This window comes from Aotus nancymaae, unplaced genomic scaffold, assembly GCF_030222135.1.
Source record: "Aotus nancymaae isolate 86718 unplaced genomic scaffold, 86718_ANA_hifiasm-v0.15.2.pri h1tg000032l_0, whole genome shotgun sequence".
NCBI classification, from domain to species: Eukaryota; Metazoa; Chordata; class Mammalia; order Primates; family Aotidae; genus Aotus; species Aotus nancymaae.
Genome location: NW_026988445.1, coordinates 25077898 through 25092819, shown reverse-complemented (window position 1 = coordinate 25092819; position 14922 = coordinate 25077898). Strand labels below are relative to the sequence as shown.

General features: G+C 43.5%; 1 protein-coding gene across 1 annotated transcript in view; it reads left to right on the top strand.

Moving 5' to 3' along the window:
- GREM2 (gremlin 2, DAN family BMP antagonist) overlaps positions 1–14535 on the top strand; it is a 122760-nt gene extending 108225 nt beyond the window's left edge. The window contains exon 2 of the mRNA XM_012443761.2: positions 14011–14535. Coding sequence (XP_012299184.1) covers positions 14012–14518 — 507 coding nt within the window. The 5' untranslated portion in view covers position 14011 and the 3' untranslated portion in view covers positions 14519–14535. The remainder of the gene's footprint in view (positions 1–14010) is intronic.
- Positions 14536–14922: the final 387 nt, after the last annotated feature.

Sequence of the window (14922 nt, the reverse complement as noted above, 5' to 3'; positions counted from 1 at the left end):
TTCCTCCTCACCGCAATCTTGTTTCCCTCCCACCCCACCCCTTCTCTGAAATTCTTCCATCAAGGTGATCTCTCTCCATTTAATGAAGACCTTTTTAGCCTTTCCCTCATCTGACTTGTTATAGTCTTTGCTATTCCTGCTTTTCCTTGTCTTCCTTTGTAGATTTCCTTACTTCCTTGAAAAGCTAGTATTCCAGCCAGGCCTGGTGGCTCATACCTGTAATCTCAGCACTTTGGGAGGCCGAGGCAGGCAGATCACTTGAGATCAGGAGTTTGAGACCAGCCTGGCCAACATGTTGAAACCTCGTCTCTACTAAAAATACAAAAATTAGCCAGGTGTGGTGGTGCATGCCTGTAATCCCAGCTACTCAGGAGGCTGAGGCAGGAGAATTGCTTGAACCCAGGAGGCGGAGGTTGCGGTGAGCCGAGATCATGCCATTGCACTCCAGCCTGGGTAACAAGAGCGAAACTTCATCTCAAAAAAAGAAAAGAAAAGAAACTCCCTGCCCTGACCCAAACCAGCTCTTCCTCTGATAGTCTCTATCGTGGTGAATACCAGCCCCAGCTCCAGCCCCATCATCCAGTTGCCTGAAGCAGCTACCTAGATATTCCTCTTCTTCATCACTGTGTTCACTTAATCGCTTCAACACGCTAAAGCCCAAACATCTAAAATGTTTCCTTCACCCCTAGCCCCATCACCACTTAGCTCAGGCTCACATTGTTTTTCCTGCCTTACTCAAACAGCCAGTTCCCTAGCCTCCTATATCCAGGTTTATTGTCCCTTTTTATTTCTTTGTCTTATTCCAGGGATGAAGTCAATGTCTTGTTCCTCTTTGTACCTCAAACCTTAGGAAGGTTCATGGAACATGTAAAATGAGTGAATGAATAAATTAACGTGCGCAACTTTAATAAAAGTGCTGCCTATGATAGGCTTATAAATGGAGAAAGCTTTTGGTATTGGCATTCATTTTTAATATATTTTCAACACTTTTTTCTTCACTTTTTCCGTAACTCCATATCCACTGGCATGTTTTAAGTCTCCTGGTTGTCTCTGATTATGTTTGTTTTCCTTGGTCGAGAGCCTTGAATTTGCACTCTAATTTGTCTGAATTCAGCATCGGTTGTCAATAAAGCTAACTTGAAAAAGGCAGGGTGCGTAAGACTTTACGCCGACGAAACCAAACTTCTTGTTTCAATTAAATTACTTAATATGGGACTTTCCAGTCCTCTGTGGACCCATTAACTAATAGACTGTTTTGAAAAACTGTCAGGAAAGAGAGGCTGCAGAATTCAAGAGACGTGAGTGAGTGACTAGAAAAGGAATGAAGCCTGAGGTCTTTCTTTATAACATTTACATGTGGACATAAAATTTTTATGTATCAAAGAGTTCAAGAATGACTTATTCTTCTTGCCCAGAATCATTAATGCAATTCTCATGCTTGCAAATAATAATAATATAATAACATGCTTTAATATACTTCAGTGTACTGTTCGCCAAACATTTTTAGTTTTAAATCTATGACCTCTTATACACTTTGTAATTGACATCTAAAATTTGCAGTGGATATTATTTAAAGAGTATTGCAAACTGGATCTTTTAAAATAAAATGGTTATACCATGTTTGAAAATGTCTCCAGAGGAATATAAATACCATTGCTATTTTATACCCACTATTAGACATTTTTTAAGAAAAACGCATGTAGAAATACTCCTTTAAAGGAAATTGTATGCTATTTCTTTTTCTCCTTAATTTATATTTCATTGTAGTCCTACCCATAGAACTATTTTCTAATAGGTTTTATATATAAAAGCCTTTTTACTCTATCTCTCTTTCTTTTTTCCTGTCATTCTTTTCTATGACAAAAAGTATGCATGTAGATTTTGATTTTAATTCTGTGGTCAGTTTTAAGTATTTAAATTTTGGGGATTAATTTTTTTGGATCTTTGGATTGATTACACATTAGAGTGAAGGACAATATTTGGTAAAAATAGCATAAACGTACCAAGCAACACCAAAAAAGAAGACGAAATAGATAAACGTGTTATAAATTTAGTAAAAAATTATTAAATACAAAAAGGTAGATTTCAATTATTTTCATTTCTGAAATAGATGCCCCATGAATGGAGGTGTTTTTATTATTGTTTTTTATTGTCTTTTTCCTAAAAAGAGGCAGGGCTTAGCAGAAATTCCCTACTATGTGTGTGTATGATTATATAGTAGAATCATATATACAATATATACTGTATTCATCTGCTATAAAGAAATATCTGAGAATAGATAATGCATAAAGAAAAGAGGTTGAACTGGCTCACAGTTCTGCAGGCTGCATGGGAAGCATGATGCTGGCCATCTGCTCAGCTTCTGGGGAGACCTCAGGAAACATACAGTCATGGTGGAAGTTGAAGTGGGAGCCAGCACTTCTCACATGGCCGGAGCAGGAGGAAGAGAGAGATGGGGGAGGTGCCACACACTTTTAAACAAGCAGATCTCCTGACATCTCTATCATGAGCACAGCACTAGGAGAATGGTGCTAAGCCAATAGAAACTTCCCCCATGATCCAAATACCTCCCCACCAGGCCTCACCTCCAACATTGGGGATTATAGTTTGACATAAGATTGGGACGGGGGCACACATCCAGACTATATTATCTATTACAGATATAATCATACTAAGGAAATGTGTCACATTAATAGCATATAATGTAATGTATTTTCTTAATAGCAATGTCTTGCTTTCTTAAAATCCTTCAAACTTAGATGTGAAACAAAATCAAACAGCAATCATTATCAAAAAATTATTTTTTGTGTTAATGTCATTAGATTCTCCTTTAATTTGGGTTTAAAGAAAATTATGGGCAACAGCCTGACTTGCAAAAGGGATTTATTAGTCATTTATTTTTTAGTGAGGGTAACGATATTTAGAATTGTCCCTTTGCTTGGTGCCCTAGAGCCTTTGTTGTATTTTAGACGATACCGCACAATAAGAGTGGGTTTCCTGCCTCTCTTCTTTCTTCTGTCAAGTGAAAGAAGAGAGGCAGGAAAGGGTAATCTGTCTGCCCCACTGTAGGCACTTCCTCAAACAGATCTCTTGGAAGAGAAGGAACAGATGGAAGTTGAGGATTTGAATAGTGATTCACCTAAAACTACTCTTGTACACAGACCTCTCGGAAAGCCTATGTGTAGCCCCCAAGGATTAGACATATGCTGATATGAAGATTAGTTACCCAGGAGAATTGCTGTAGTAGTTAAGATGGGAGATAATAAAGAATATTAGACCAGTGATTGAAGGAACTAAGAGGAGTAGAAAATGCTTTGAAATAAAAGGAAGATAAGGACCTGCAAAAATTATTACTACTGAACAGTTTTTTTCCATTTTTTAAAACATTCTATTTTTAATAATTATGTTCACTTCTGATTTTAATAACAATATACATGAATTGTTGTGATTAAAGACTTATGCAGAAAGTGTCACTCCTACTGAGAAGTTAAGCCAGTTTCAAGCTCTTCTTTATAGTTTCTAAAAATAGAAAAAAAAATCACATCTATACCAGTGTAGGTTAAACCTACTCAATCATCCAGTCCTTTATTCATTCATAAATTCATAAACATTTAACATTATTCTCTAGACACACTCTAAGCGACTGTGGAAACAAAGATGAAATACCCTTCTCTTCCAATTCCTTAGACTCCAGTGGGAGAGAAAATGTGCCGACAATAGCTACACCATATCTATTGGCTGTATTAAGGCAGTCTGTTATGACAATGGCAAAAACAAAGAGCACAGGAAACATGCATGGTTTCACAAAGGAAATAGCATTTTAATGAAATCTAAGTGACTAACAGTGGCCAGAGAAATAATATTTCAGACTAAAGCAATAGCTATTTGGAAGGGGAAAGCAGCCTTGCATGTGGTAGATAGAACATGTAGGTTTGTGCGTTTCAAGCACAAGGTGTAAGGTAAAGGGATACTATCTGATGGGACCGGAAGAAGACAAAGAATGCAGAACGCCTATGCCTTGTGCCAAAGACTTTGAACTTGTTTGTAAGTGATGAGAAATCTTTAAAGGGTTTAATGTGAAGGAATAACAGACAGATTTGCATGTGATAACATCCACTCCGATAGGAGTTGAGAAGATGGATTTGAAAGTGTGAGTCTGAAGGGTGAAGAGAGGCCAGTGACGAGACAATCACAATGTTCAGATGATGAGGATCTAAACCAAGGTGGTAACAGTGGGATTAAGAAGTGAGGCATGAAAGAAAAGGACGTCCTGTTGATGGATTTAATATATGGGAAGATAAACTGGGATACTCTCCAGTAACTATGTAAAAGTGACTTAAATACTAAAGAATTTCATTCACAAATGCAAAGTCCAGAGGTAAGCAGTTCCGGGGCTGCTGAGTAGAGTGACTTAAGAATATCATCAGGAATCCAGTTGCTTTCCATTTTGTGCTCTATCCTGTAGAGATCTTTTATCCCATGCTTGCCCCCCATGGAATCTGCCATAGCCTCAGCCATCAGCTTTTTAACCACAATAAAAAGCCGAACAGTACTTTCTCCTGGCATGTCTCTTTTTATCAGGGAATAAAAATCTTTCCAAGGAGGCTGCACCTTGCCTCACAGTTACATTATGGCCCATGCCTAAATCAGTCGCTTGCAGGGATAGTGGAATAACCAATTGGCGTGGACCAACCAACTTTCAACTCCATGGCGGGTAGAAAGGTCGATGGAGAACTTGAAAGCCAATACCAGAACAAATTATGGTTCTGTTGGTAAGGAAGAGTGGAGATCTTGACTCTCAGGAAGTAAATGAGCAGAGTCTGTTTAGATTCAACCTTCTGGTTTAGGTGAAAGGATCAATGCTGTCCTGTTCATTGGGATAGCATCCATCAGAGGAGGGGCAGATGAGCGGGACGATATGATGAGATTTGGAACACATAGAATTTGAGGTACCTACAGGACATTTGGCGAATGTTTGATAGGCAGCTGAGCAGGATCTACAAGTCCTGAGCAGAGAGCTAGTTGAAGCCATAGGCATGAATGAAATTCTTAGTAGAAATATTAGAAATGAGAAGATGGGGTTATGGAAAAATTATTGGGGAACATCACCTTTAAAAGGAGATCACAGAAAGAAAAATCACAAAAAGATATTGAAGGGGTGAAGTAAAATAATAAAAAATATTTTCTCATGAGTTCCAGAGGAAAAGGGGGTTACAGTGATAGTTTTGCCAGGCTTTGCTATGTGCTCTGTCACCATTCCTACAAATTATCATACAGCAAGTATAATGAAGTAGCTTGAAGTAAGAGTGAACGGGAAAAGTTGGTGGGTTGCGTGGGCAGGACGTTTTTGATTTTGTTGAAAGCATTTTAGACAGGCCTCTCTAATTTTTATGTATACAGAAAATAGACAGAAAATCTACACTCTGCTTCCAGGGAAGTGGACGCCAGGTATTTTAGCTCTCCCTGGACACAATCCTGTCCTAGGAAGGTGGAAGAAGGGGTCTGGGGAGTGTGGAATCATGGTAGTCATGGCTGGTCTTTTGGGCAGCAGCCTAAAATCTTTATCTGAAAAATAAAACTACTTAGGTACCACAAATGACTGCAGAGAACAATGTCACTGGCTGTAAAATTCAAATGGACGGCTTATGATTTCTTCCTTCTTTTTTTTTTTTTTTCCAAGGGAGTTTTGCTCTTGTTGCCCAGGCTAGAGTGCAATGGCACAATCTCGGCTCACTGCAACCTCTGCCTCCCTGGTTTAAGCGATTCTCCTGCCTCAGCTTCCTGAATAGCTGGGATTACTGGCATGCGCCACCATGTCTAGCTAATTTTGTATTTTTAATGAGTCGGAGTTTCTCCATGTTGGCCAGGCTGGTCTCAAACTCCCAACCACAGGTGATCCGCTCATCTCGGCCTCCCAAAGTACTGGGATTACAGGCGTGAGCCACCGTGCCCGGCCCTCTTCCTTTCTTTCAAATAAAACTCATGATCCTTTTTGCTCAGAGCGTTCTTGGATTTTGATGTGGTTTCAATGCCACATTCCTCCTGACAGCAACAGGGTACAGAGGGTGGTAAGTGCCATTAACACTATTTTACAGGGGAGAACCCGGAAAAGCCTAGGAGTGAGTCACATAGTCACAGCATGGGCAGCTCAGGGCCCAGAAAGCACGTTCTCCCTCCCATCCCCACTGAATGTGACCTACAGAGAAGCAGCCCACGTCTGTATAAACTCACAGCTTTCCAAGTGCTTCCTCATTCATCTCCTTATTTAATCTAATGCTTTGCTGCCATCTTGCTTCAGCATTCCATTTCCTATCCTGAATTTATCCCAACAATTTCTTCAAAGATTTAGAACGTTGATTACAAATTCCCTAATGATGCATTTGCTGTCCAGAAGTCAAAGTAAGTAATGATAGTATCATTTCTTCCCTGGTTGAAAACCTTTTTAAGAAAACATACTCTAATTTTTCCAGATGAAAAAATAAGCTTCTCCTGGAACAAAATGATAGTGTTCCACGCAGGCACTGTCACTTGGAAAAGTAAGTGAATCCATTTGGATTTCAAACTTCTGAGTCATGTGGGATGCCCTGATCTTTCTGCTTTGAAGTTTCAAATCACTTCCTATTCTTTTCATGACAGTTCAGAAGATTGATAGTTAGATCGTCTTATTTTTCCTTTTCTCATATTTTAATTTCTCTCGCTTCGGGTAAGTTGTAATCATTTCTTTTCAGTCACACAGCCACGGCATTTGAGCTTGATGTAGAATCAGAGAAATGCAAATGAAAATAATCATAAGATGCCATCCCAAATGTTTCAGGTAGGCAAAAGGTGATGAATCTGTAACACCAAGAGTTAGCAAATACGTGCAGCCACAGGGACTCATGTATTACCCAGGGGAAAGGGTACTGGTGCAAGCACTTGGAAAGCAACTTAGCACAACTTAGTCAAGCTCAGGTTGTACATATCCTATGACCCAGCATTTCTACTGCCCGGTGTCTCCTCTAGAAAAACTCTAACAGATGGGCTCAAATAAACACATGCAAAAATGTTCAGTGCCACACTATTGGCAATGGTGAAAAACTAGAAGCAACCCAACTCTTCCTCAGTAAGCTGAATGAACAGGCCGTGCTTTACTATTCAGCAGTGGGATAAACAGGCTCCTTCTACAGATATCCACGTGCATAAAATCCCAAACACATATTTTTGTGTTTAGATTTATGTAAAGATTTTTTGTGTGATATAATTTACGTAAAGATTATTGGCCGGGCATTGTGGCTCACGCTTGTAATCCCATCGCTTTGGGAGGCTGAGGTGGGCGGATCACTTGAGGCCAGGAGTTCAAGACCAGCCTGGCCAACATGGTGAAACCCCAACTCTACTAAAAACACAAAAAAATTAGCTGGGCTTGGTGGTGGGTGCCTGTAATCCCAGCTACTCGGGAGGGTGAGGCAGGAGACTCACTTGAACCCAGGAGGCAGAGGTTGCAGTGAGCCGTGATGGTGCCATTGCACTCCAGCCTAGGCAACAAGAGTGAAATTGAGTGTCAAAAAAAAATTATCCACACACACAAAAACATACTCTGCTACACAGAACATAAGCAGCAAAAGCATCAACGGGAATGATGAATGTCAACTTTAGGATGCTGGTCATCTCAGTGAGGGATGAGAAGAGATAGGAGGAGAGCATTTTATCTTTACTTATATTACATTTTCAAAACTGAAAGAGAGGCCAGGCATGGTGGCTTATGCCTGTAATCCCAGTACTTTGGGAAGCTGAGGTGGGTGGATCACAAGGTCAGGAGTTCAAAACCAGCCTGACCAATATGGTGAAACCCGTCTCTACTAAAAATACAAAAATCAGCTGGTTGTAGTGGCGTGCACCTGTAGTCCCAGTCTCCAGCTTGGGAGGCTGAGGCAGGAGAGCCACTTGAACCTGGGAGGTGGAGGTTGCAGTGAGCCAAGATCACACCACTGCACTCCAGCCTGAGTGACAGAGTGAGACTCCATCTCAAAAAAAAGAGAGATTACAAAATAAAAATGGGAAATGTCAATATTTTTTTCATCTTTCTGGTGAGGACCTAGAGTTAGTTATATGTTCTGTTTTGCTCTCTGTTTGAAATGTTTCATAGTTAGAAATTTTTAAATTGAAAGCTACTTTTCCGGCAAAAGAGTTCAACGCTAAAGGGAAGGCAAAGATTGATTTGAATAAAAAATGTTTGGAGCAGGACTTAGCAAAGTGTTTGAAGTAAATATTTTAGACCTTGGGCATTATTGTCATGTCTCCACCAGTCACTCTGCATTTATAGCACCAAAGCAGCCATAGACTGCACCAGTGGGTGTGGCCGTGTTCCAACACGTCCTTATTTACAAAACAGACCTCAGGTTGGGTTTGGCCTGTGAGCCATAGTTTACAGATGCTGGAGGTAAGTGGTTTCAGCAAGCAAGCAATCTTTGGCTATGAGAATGATCCCGGGGCCAAGAAATAATGACATCTGTCTCTAAAGGTTTAACTGAAAAGTCAGACCACCACCCTCCCAGCCTAAGAATCCAAGTGATCAATGGAGTGCCTTTAGTAGTTGAGGCTGTGGCAGTACTAAACGTCATAAAAATGACCTCTGAAGTGTAATCTTGTGGGGAGTTTTGTTTTGGAGACTTTTCTTTGGTTCTGAGACGTTTTTCACTTGGGTCATGGGAGCAAGTTTATCCCAGATGTACCTATCAGTATTCAGCTATTCAGCACTAGGGACTTCCTGTCAACCTTCCAAAAATGCCCTAAAATTCTCAGCTTGCAGAAAAAGCTTCAGCCCCACCCCAGTCACCATTCCCACACAGATGGGTGGATCACTTGAGGGCAGGAGTTCGAGACCAGCCTGGCCAACATGGTGAAACCCTATCTCTACTAAACCCCTGCACAGCCCAGGACTATCCTGATCTGACTTCTAAAACTCCAGAAGGCCATTCTGGGAGTGAGTTCATCAGCTTAGCTGTACCGTTAGCCATTGTTCACTTGCATTCACCTGTCAGGAAGGATGATTCAGCACAACTGTATTCTTTCCTGGAAATCAGGAAGTTTTATTGTTCAAGCTGTTATTGTAGAACCCTTCTTCAGGTCTTGATTATTTCAGGAGCGGCCGATAGAAGGGGCCTGAGATGGATTTTTTAGCTGCCTAAATACTAGCTCACTGTGGCCTGGGTAGTCCTTATTCTGGTATCTACAGAGGCCAGGCCCAAGGGCGTTCACTTAAGAGGAAAGTACTTCCACTACCTCTCTCTTTGCACAACTAACTTTGGCCAACCCAGTCTGCTTAGACCATCAGCATTTACAGTCCTGGCACCCGTTGCAAATTGAGAACATGGTCAGGCCAGAAAGATGGTTAATAAAACCAACAGGATTTGTTTATGAGTTTCTTCTCATACAAGCCAAATACAAGATGTGAGAAAAAAATGAAGTATCCTCGTGCTGTCGTTACTGGCAGGGGTGGCAACATTCCTGAGAGGTTAATTGTGTGCCAACCATTTTTCTGAGTAGCAGAGTGGTTCAGAACAGAGCAGGCCTCTCTATAACATGCTAAATTCAGGTCCCGGCGGGGCCACTGACATGCTTGCGCAGGGATGGTTAGCGAACTGACGGAGACAGGCACATTCTCTCCCCTGGTGAACTCTGCACAGCCAAGGGCCAGCGGTGACGATGCCATTAGCAGTGGTGGGCACAACTGCCTTAATACTCCGAAGTAGGAGGATACAGCCTCACATTCACTGTGGGTCACCATGGCAAAACACCTCTTGTCTATTTACCTGTCTGACAGTGAGATCCTAGATCCTTGGCATCTTACTATTGCTATATGTGAAGGAGAAAAGAAATGAGATGTAGGAAAAGAAAAAGCAAAGAGACCCACTTGGCCCCAGACCTGGAGGTTTTGTCAGCCTCTCTTCCCCCTTCCCGAAAATTGAAAGTTTGCATTTCTTCTTGGGTTCCTGTGAGACATAATTTCTAAGGATGATAGCCAGATGTTTTGAAAACGTGTTCATAAGAATGCATGTTCATCACAACATCTAGCACTGTTGGCTCTAAGGGTTTTTGCCCCAGATTGATCTGAACCTGTCTTAGTTCTATTCTCTCTGACAAGAACTAGGGCCTGTTGAAGGAAAGCATGCATTTTTGAGCCTATCAACCACGCATGTGAAGCCGTTACTGGAACTGGAAGTTGAGGACCAGACTGACTGTCAATCTTTCCTGGCTGGGACTTGCAAACTCTTCGTTGTGTTTACTTAGAATGTTAATAATTTCGGAAATTATTAAAACGGGACCAAAATACTTTCTTTTTAAGAGGCTATTGAGATCACAAATAATTCCACAAATATAATAAGCTATGTAAGCCGAGCAAGTCCAATACTCGACACTTGCCATGAGCCAGCTGGAAGCGTGGCCATTTTCATATGACATTTCATGTGTGGAACTAAGGAGGCATGAGAAAAACCCTTTAAAAATGAGACCTTAAAATTTTAATAACTGTGTTGGGTAAAATGTTTTTGCAAAAAAAAAAACAAAACAAAAAACTTCCTTTTTTTCTCCTTTCTGGTCTCAATCATTTTTACTCCCTTTACCCAATGTGTCGACATTACCAAGCCTCTATGGTTTTGCCCGTATCATCATCCTGAGGAATCCTATTCAGATTTAAGGGACCCGTTTCCTTCTGACTTCCTAGGCTCCTGCTCCCTCTCCAGGTAGAACCGATGCTTTTCCCTCTTACCCTCACTATTCTTCTTTGTGGCCACTGGATCCCATTAGAATTACGTGAAGCAATTTTTAAAAATATAGATCTGAAACCCCATGCCAACACTACTGATTCAGAATGCTTTGGGGCCTGTATCAAAAGATCTCATGTACTCCATAAATATATATACCTACTATGTACCCACAACAATTAAAAATAAAAAAAAAATTTCATTAAAAATTTTTTTAAAAAGAAGGCTTCTCAAGCCCAGGAATGTGCACTCTAAGGTACCGCAGGTGATTCAGATGTCGTTGGTCACAGGATCACTACCACGGGGACCCAGGCCATTGTTCCTGTATACCTTTGTCACGCAGTCATTTGCATGCTTTCTCTAGCTTCCTAATTACAAGCTATTTGAAGGCAATGACATGCATGGTATCCATATTTCACTCAACACTTTTTTTTTTTTTTGAGACAGAGTTTCGCTCTTGTTGCCCAGGCTGGAGTGCAATGACACAATCTTGGCTCACTGCAACTTCTGTCTCCTGGGTTCAAATGATTCTCCTGCCTCAGCCTCCTGAGTAGCTGGGACCACAGGACCACAGCTGGCTAATTGTTTTGTAGTTTTAGTAGAGACAGGGTTTCACCCTTTTGGCCAGGCTGGTCTTGAACTCCTGACCTCAGAGGATCAGCCCACCTTGGCCTCCCAAAGTGCTGGGATTACAGGTATGAGCCACCACGCCTGGCTTCAACACATTTATTGAGTGCCTGCTGTACACCAGGCACTGTTCTGAGAGCAGCAGACACGGCAATGAACAAAACAGAGGCCTTCTCTCTTGGACCTTACGTTCCCAGGAGAAAAGTCCGACAATAAAAAGAAGGTGAGATTATTACATACTGTTTCATTAGATGATAAGTACCCTGGAGGAAGATAAAGCAGGGAAGGAGGAGATGGTGAAGTCCAGGATGGAGGTGAAGGTAACGTTAAGCCTTTGCTACAGAGGTGGTAACCGAGCAAAGATTTGAAGACTGTGAGGAAGAAGGCCAAGTAGACATTTGGGAGAAAGACAAGGTAAGGGTGTAATGCCAAGCTCATTCCAGAAACAGACAGGTGGTCAGTATGGCTGGAGCAGAGTGAGCAAATGGGAGAGAGGACGGAGGAGGCTGGTGAGATGCGGGGGAGGGAGGAGATCTTGTAAGGGCTCGTCCGTCCCCGTGAGAGTGTTGCCTTAGCTAGGCGCAGTGACTCACACCTGTAATCCCAGCACTTTGGGAGGCTGAGGTGGGCGAATCACGAGGTCAGGAGTTCGAGACCAGTCTGGCCAATAGGGTGAAATCTCGTCTCTAATAAAAATACAAAAAAATTAGCTGGGCGTGGTGGCAGACATCTGTAATCCCAGCTACTCAGGAGGCTGAGGCAGGAGAATCTCTTGAACCTGGGAGGTGGAGGTTTCAGTGAGCCAAAATCACGACACTGCCCTCCAGCCCGGGCAACAGAGTGAGACTCCATCTAAAAAAAAAAGCGGGGGGGGGGGATTCATGGAGTCCTAGAGATGGTAAAACAGAGAGAGAAAATGAATAAACATAAAGATGATGGTGATGTTGATAACAACAGCTGCATTGGTAGCTACAGGTGTAAAAGTAGATGGGAGTCCTGTATGTTGCTGGGTATTAGTGTTCCTTGGGGCTACTCATAAAAATACGAGAATTACACTTTGAAGTCTATCTTTTACTTCAGTCAGACTTTGGCTTGCCCTCTGCAAGCCACGTTTTAGATAGAAAAAGAATAATTTCTCCCTGATTCCCTTTCCTGTTGAATTTGTGTCATATCTCCTAATACAAATGAGATGACACTTTGCATGGTCATCAGGCAGTTTTAATACAGGCTTGGGAAATTTCTTAATTCACAACTGGGATTTGGTTTCTACTAGGAGACTCATTTGAATGATTTGAATATCTGTGTGTAGACGTTAAATGCTAATGTTATTATTTATATGTAATAATATAGATGCAACTATTAATTTTTCTAGCCTATGTCCAGTTCTATCTTTTTTTTTTTGAGACGGAGTCTCATCTCACTCTGTCGCCCAGGATGGAATGTAGTGGCACAATCTCGGCTCACTGCAACCTCCGACTCCCTGGTTCAAGTGAGTCTCCTTACTCTGCCTCCCAAGTAGCTGGGATTGCAGGCACTTGCCATCACGCCCAGCTAATTTTTGTATTTTTAGTAGAGACAGAGTTTCACCATGTTGTCCAGGATGGTCTCAATCTCCTGACCTCATGATCCACCCGCCTCGGCCTCCACAGTGCTGGGATTACAGGCGTGAGCCGCCTTGCCCGGCCGTCCAGTTTTATCTTTAATACTCATTTTTAAAGAAACTCGTGAGCCACACCCATCTTCTCTCTCCTTTGTATTACTAATTTTTGTAATCATATCCATGTCCACTGGTTAACTTTGATGGCTCTGGAGGCAGATGGCTGGCTTCAAAGCCTGGGCCATTGTTCAGTGGTTGTGTGACCTCAGGTAAATGACTCAATTTCTGTGGGGCTTAGCCTCGGTTTTCTTCACTGTAAAGTAGGGGTAATAATACCACCTCCAACTGAAGGCTATTGTTAGGATGAAATGAGACATACATGTAAATGAGCTGTACACTTAGGACAGCACTTGGCACATAGTAAAACACAGTCAGTGTCAAGTATTGACTATTATTGGTACTTCTGCAAACTGGCTTGAGATCTCTTCACAGCACTCGCTTTGTAATTCTGTAACTGTTCAACATGCCTGTTTTCTAACTGCATTTACTGCACACGTTACTGACCATTTTGTCCATGTCCTTGCCTTCAGGCATTATTTGGGGGTGTAGTCCTAGCTGTCTACACTTGTACCATTTCATCCCTTTTCACCTCCAGCTGCCCCTGGGCAGCCATCAGTCAGCCATGCCCCACCTGTCACTGCTAATAAATACATACAGCATTAAAACCACGTGGTTGCTCACGCCTATAATCCCAGGGGTTTGGGGGGCCGAGGCAGAGGAGCACTTGAGGCCAGGAGTTCCAGACCAGCCTGGGCAACATGGGGAGATCCGTCTCTACAAAAAAAAGAAATTAGCGTGGTAGTGCATGCCTGTAGTTCTAGCCACACAGGAGGCTGAGGCAGGAGGATCCCGGAGTTTGAAGCTGCAGCAAGCCACGTGCCACTGCACTCCAGCCTGGGCACCAGAGCCAGACCATGTCAAACAAAGGACTGCTCCCTTACTCTACCGCCCTTCACAGCCAACCCCTCTCGTTTCTCGTTGCAGGATGTTCTGGAAGCTTTCCCTGTCCTTGTTCCTGGTGGCCGTGCTGGTGAAGGTGGCGGAAGCCCGGAAGAACCGGCCGGCGGGCGCCATCCCCTCGCCTTATAAGGACGGCAGCAGCAACAACTCGGAGAGATGGCAGCACCAGATCAAGGAGGTGCTGGCCTCCAGCCAGGAAGCCCTGGTGGTCACCGAGCGCAAGTACCTCAAGAGTGACTGGTGCAAGACGCAGCCGCTGCGGCAGACGGTGAGCGAGGAGGGCTGCCGGAGCCGCACCATCCTCAACCGCTTCTGCTACGGCCAGTGCAACTCCTTCTACATCCCGCGGCACGTGAAGAAGGAGGAGGAGTCCTTCCAGTCCTGCGCCTTCTGCAAGCCCCAGCGCGTCACCTCCGTCCTCGTGGAGCTCGAGTGCCCCGGCCTGGACCCGCCCTTCCGACTCAAGAAGATCCAGAAGGTGAAGCAGTGCAGATGCATGTCCGTGAACCTGAGCGACTCAGACAAGCAGTGAGCGCCGGGCCCCACGCAGCTCAGCCCCGCGCGCCCGGCCGCTGGGAGGCGCCGCCGCCGCCTCTGTCCCTGCCCTCCGAGCCCACTCTCACGCTGCCTGGTGCCCCCCTCAGCAGCAAGCACGTCTCTTAGGGCTGACGGTGTCCTTGTCACAAACGTGGATCGCAAGTGGAGCTTTCGCTGATGTGTTCCTGACCGACCCCGGGCCCCGCCTGCGCCTCCAACACCAGGTGGCGGATCAGGCCCGAAGGCAAATGCTGGAAACCACCACCCGCCCCCCAGCAGTCCGAGAGGACCTCTCGAGGTGATGCACTGCAAATCCGGCATGGATGTTTCCACCATGTGGAAAAGCGAGGCTTTCCCTGCCCGCCCCCTGCACTCCAGCCCGCCCGGTTCCCGCGCGAA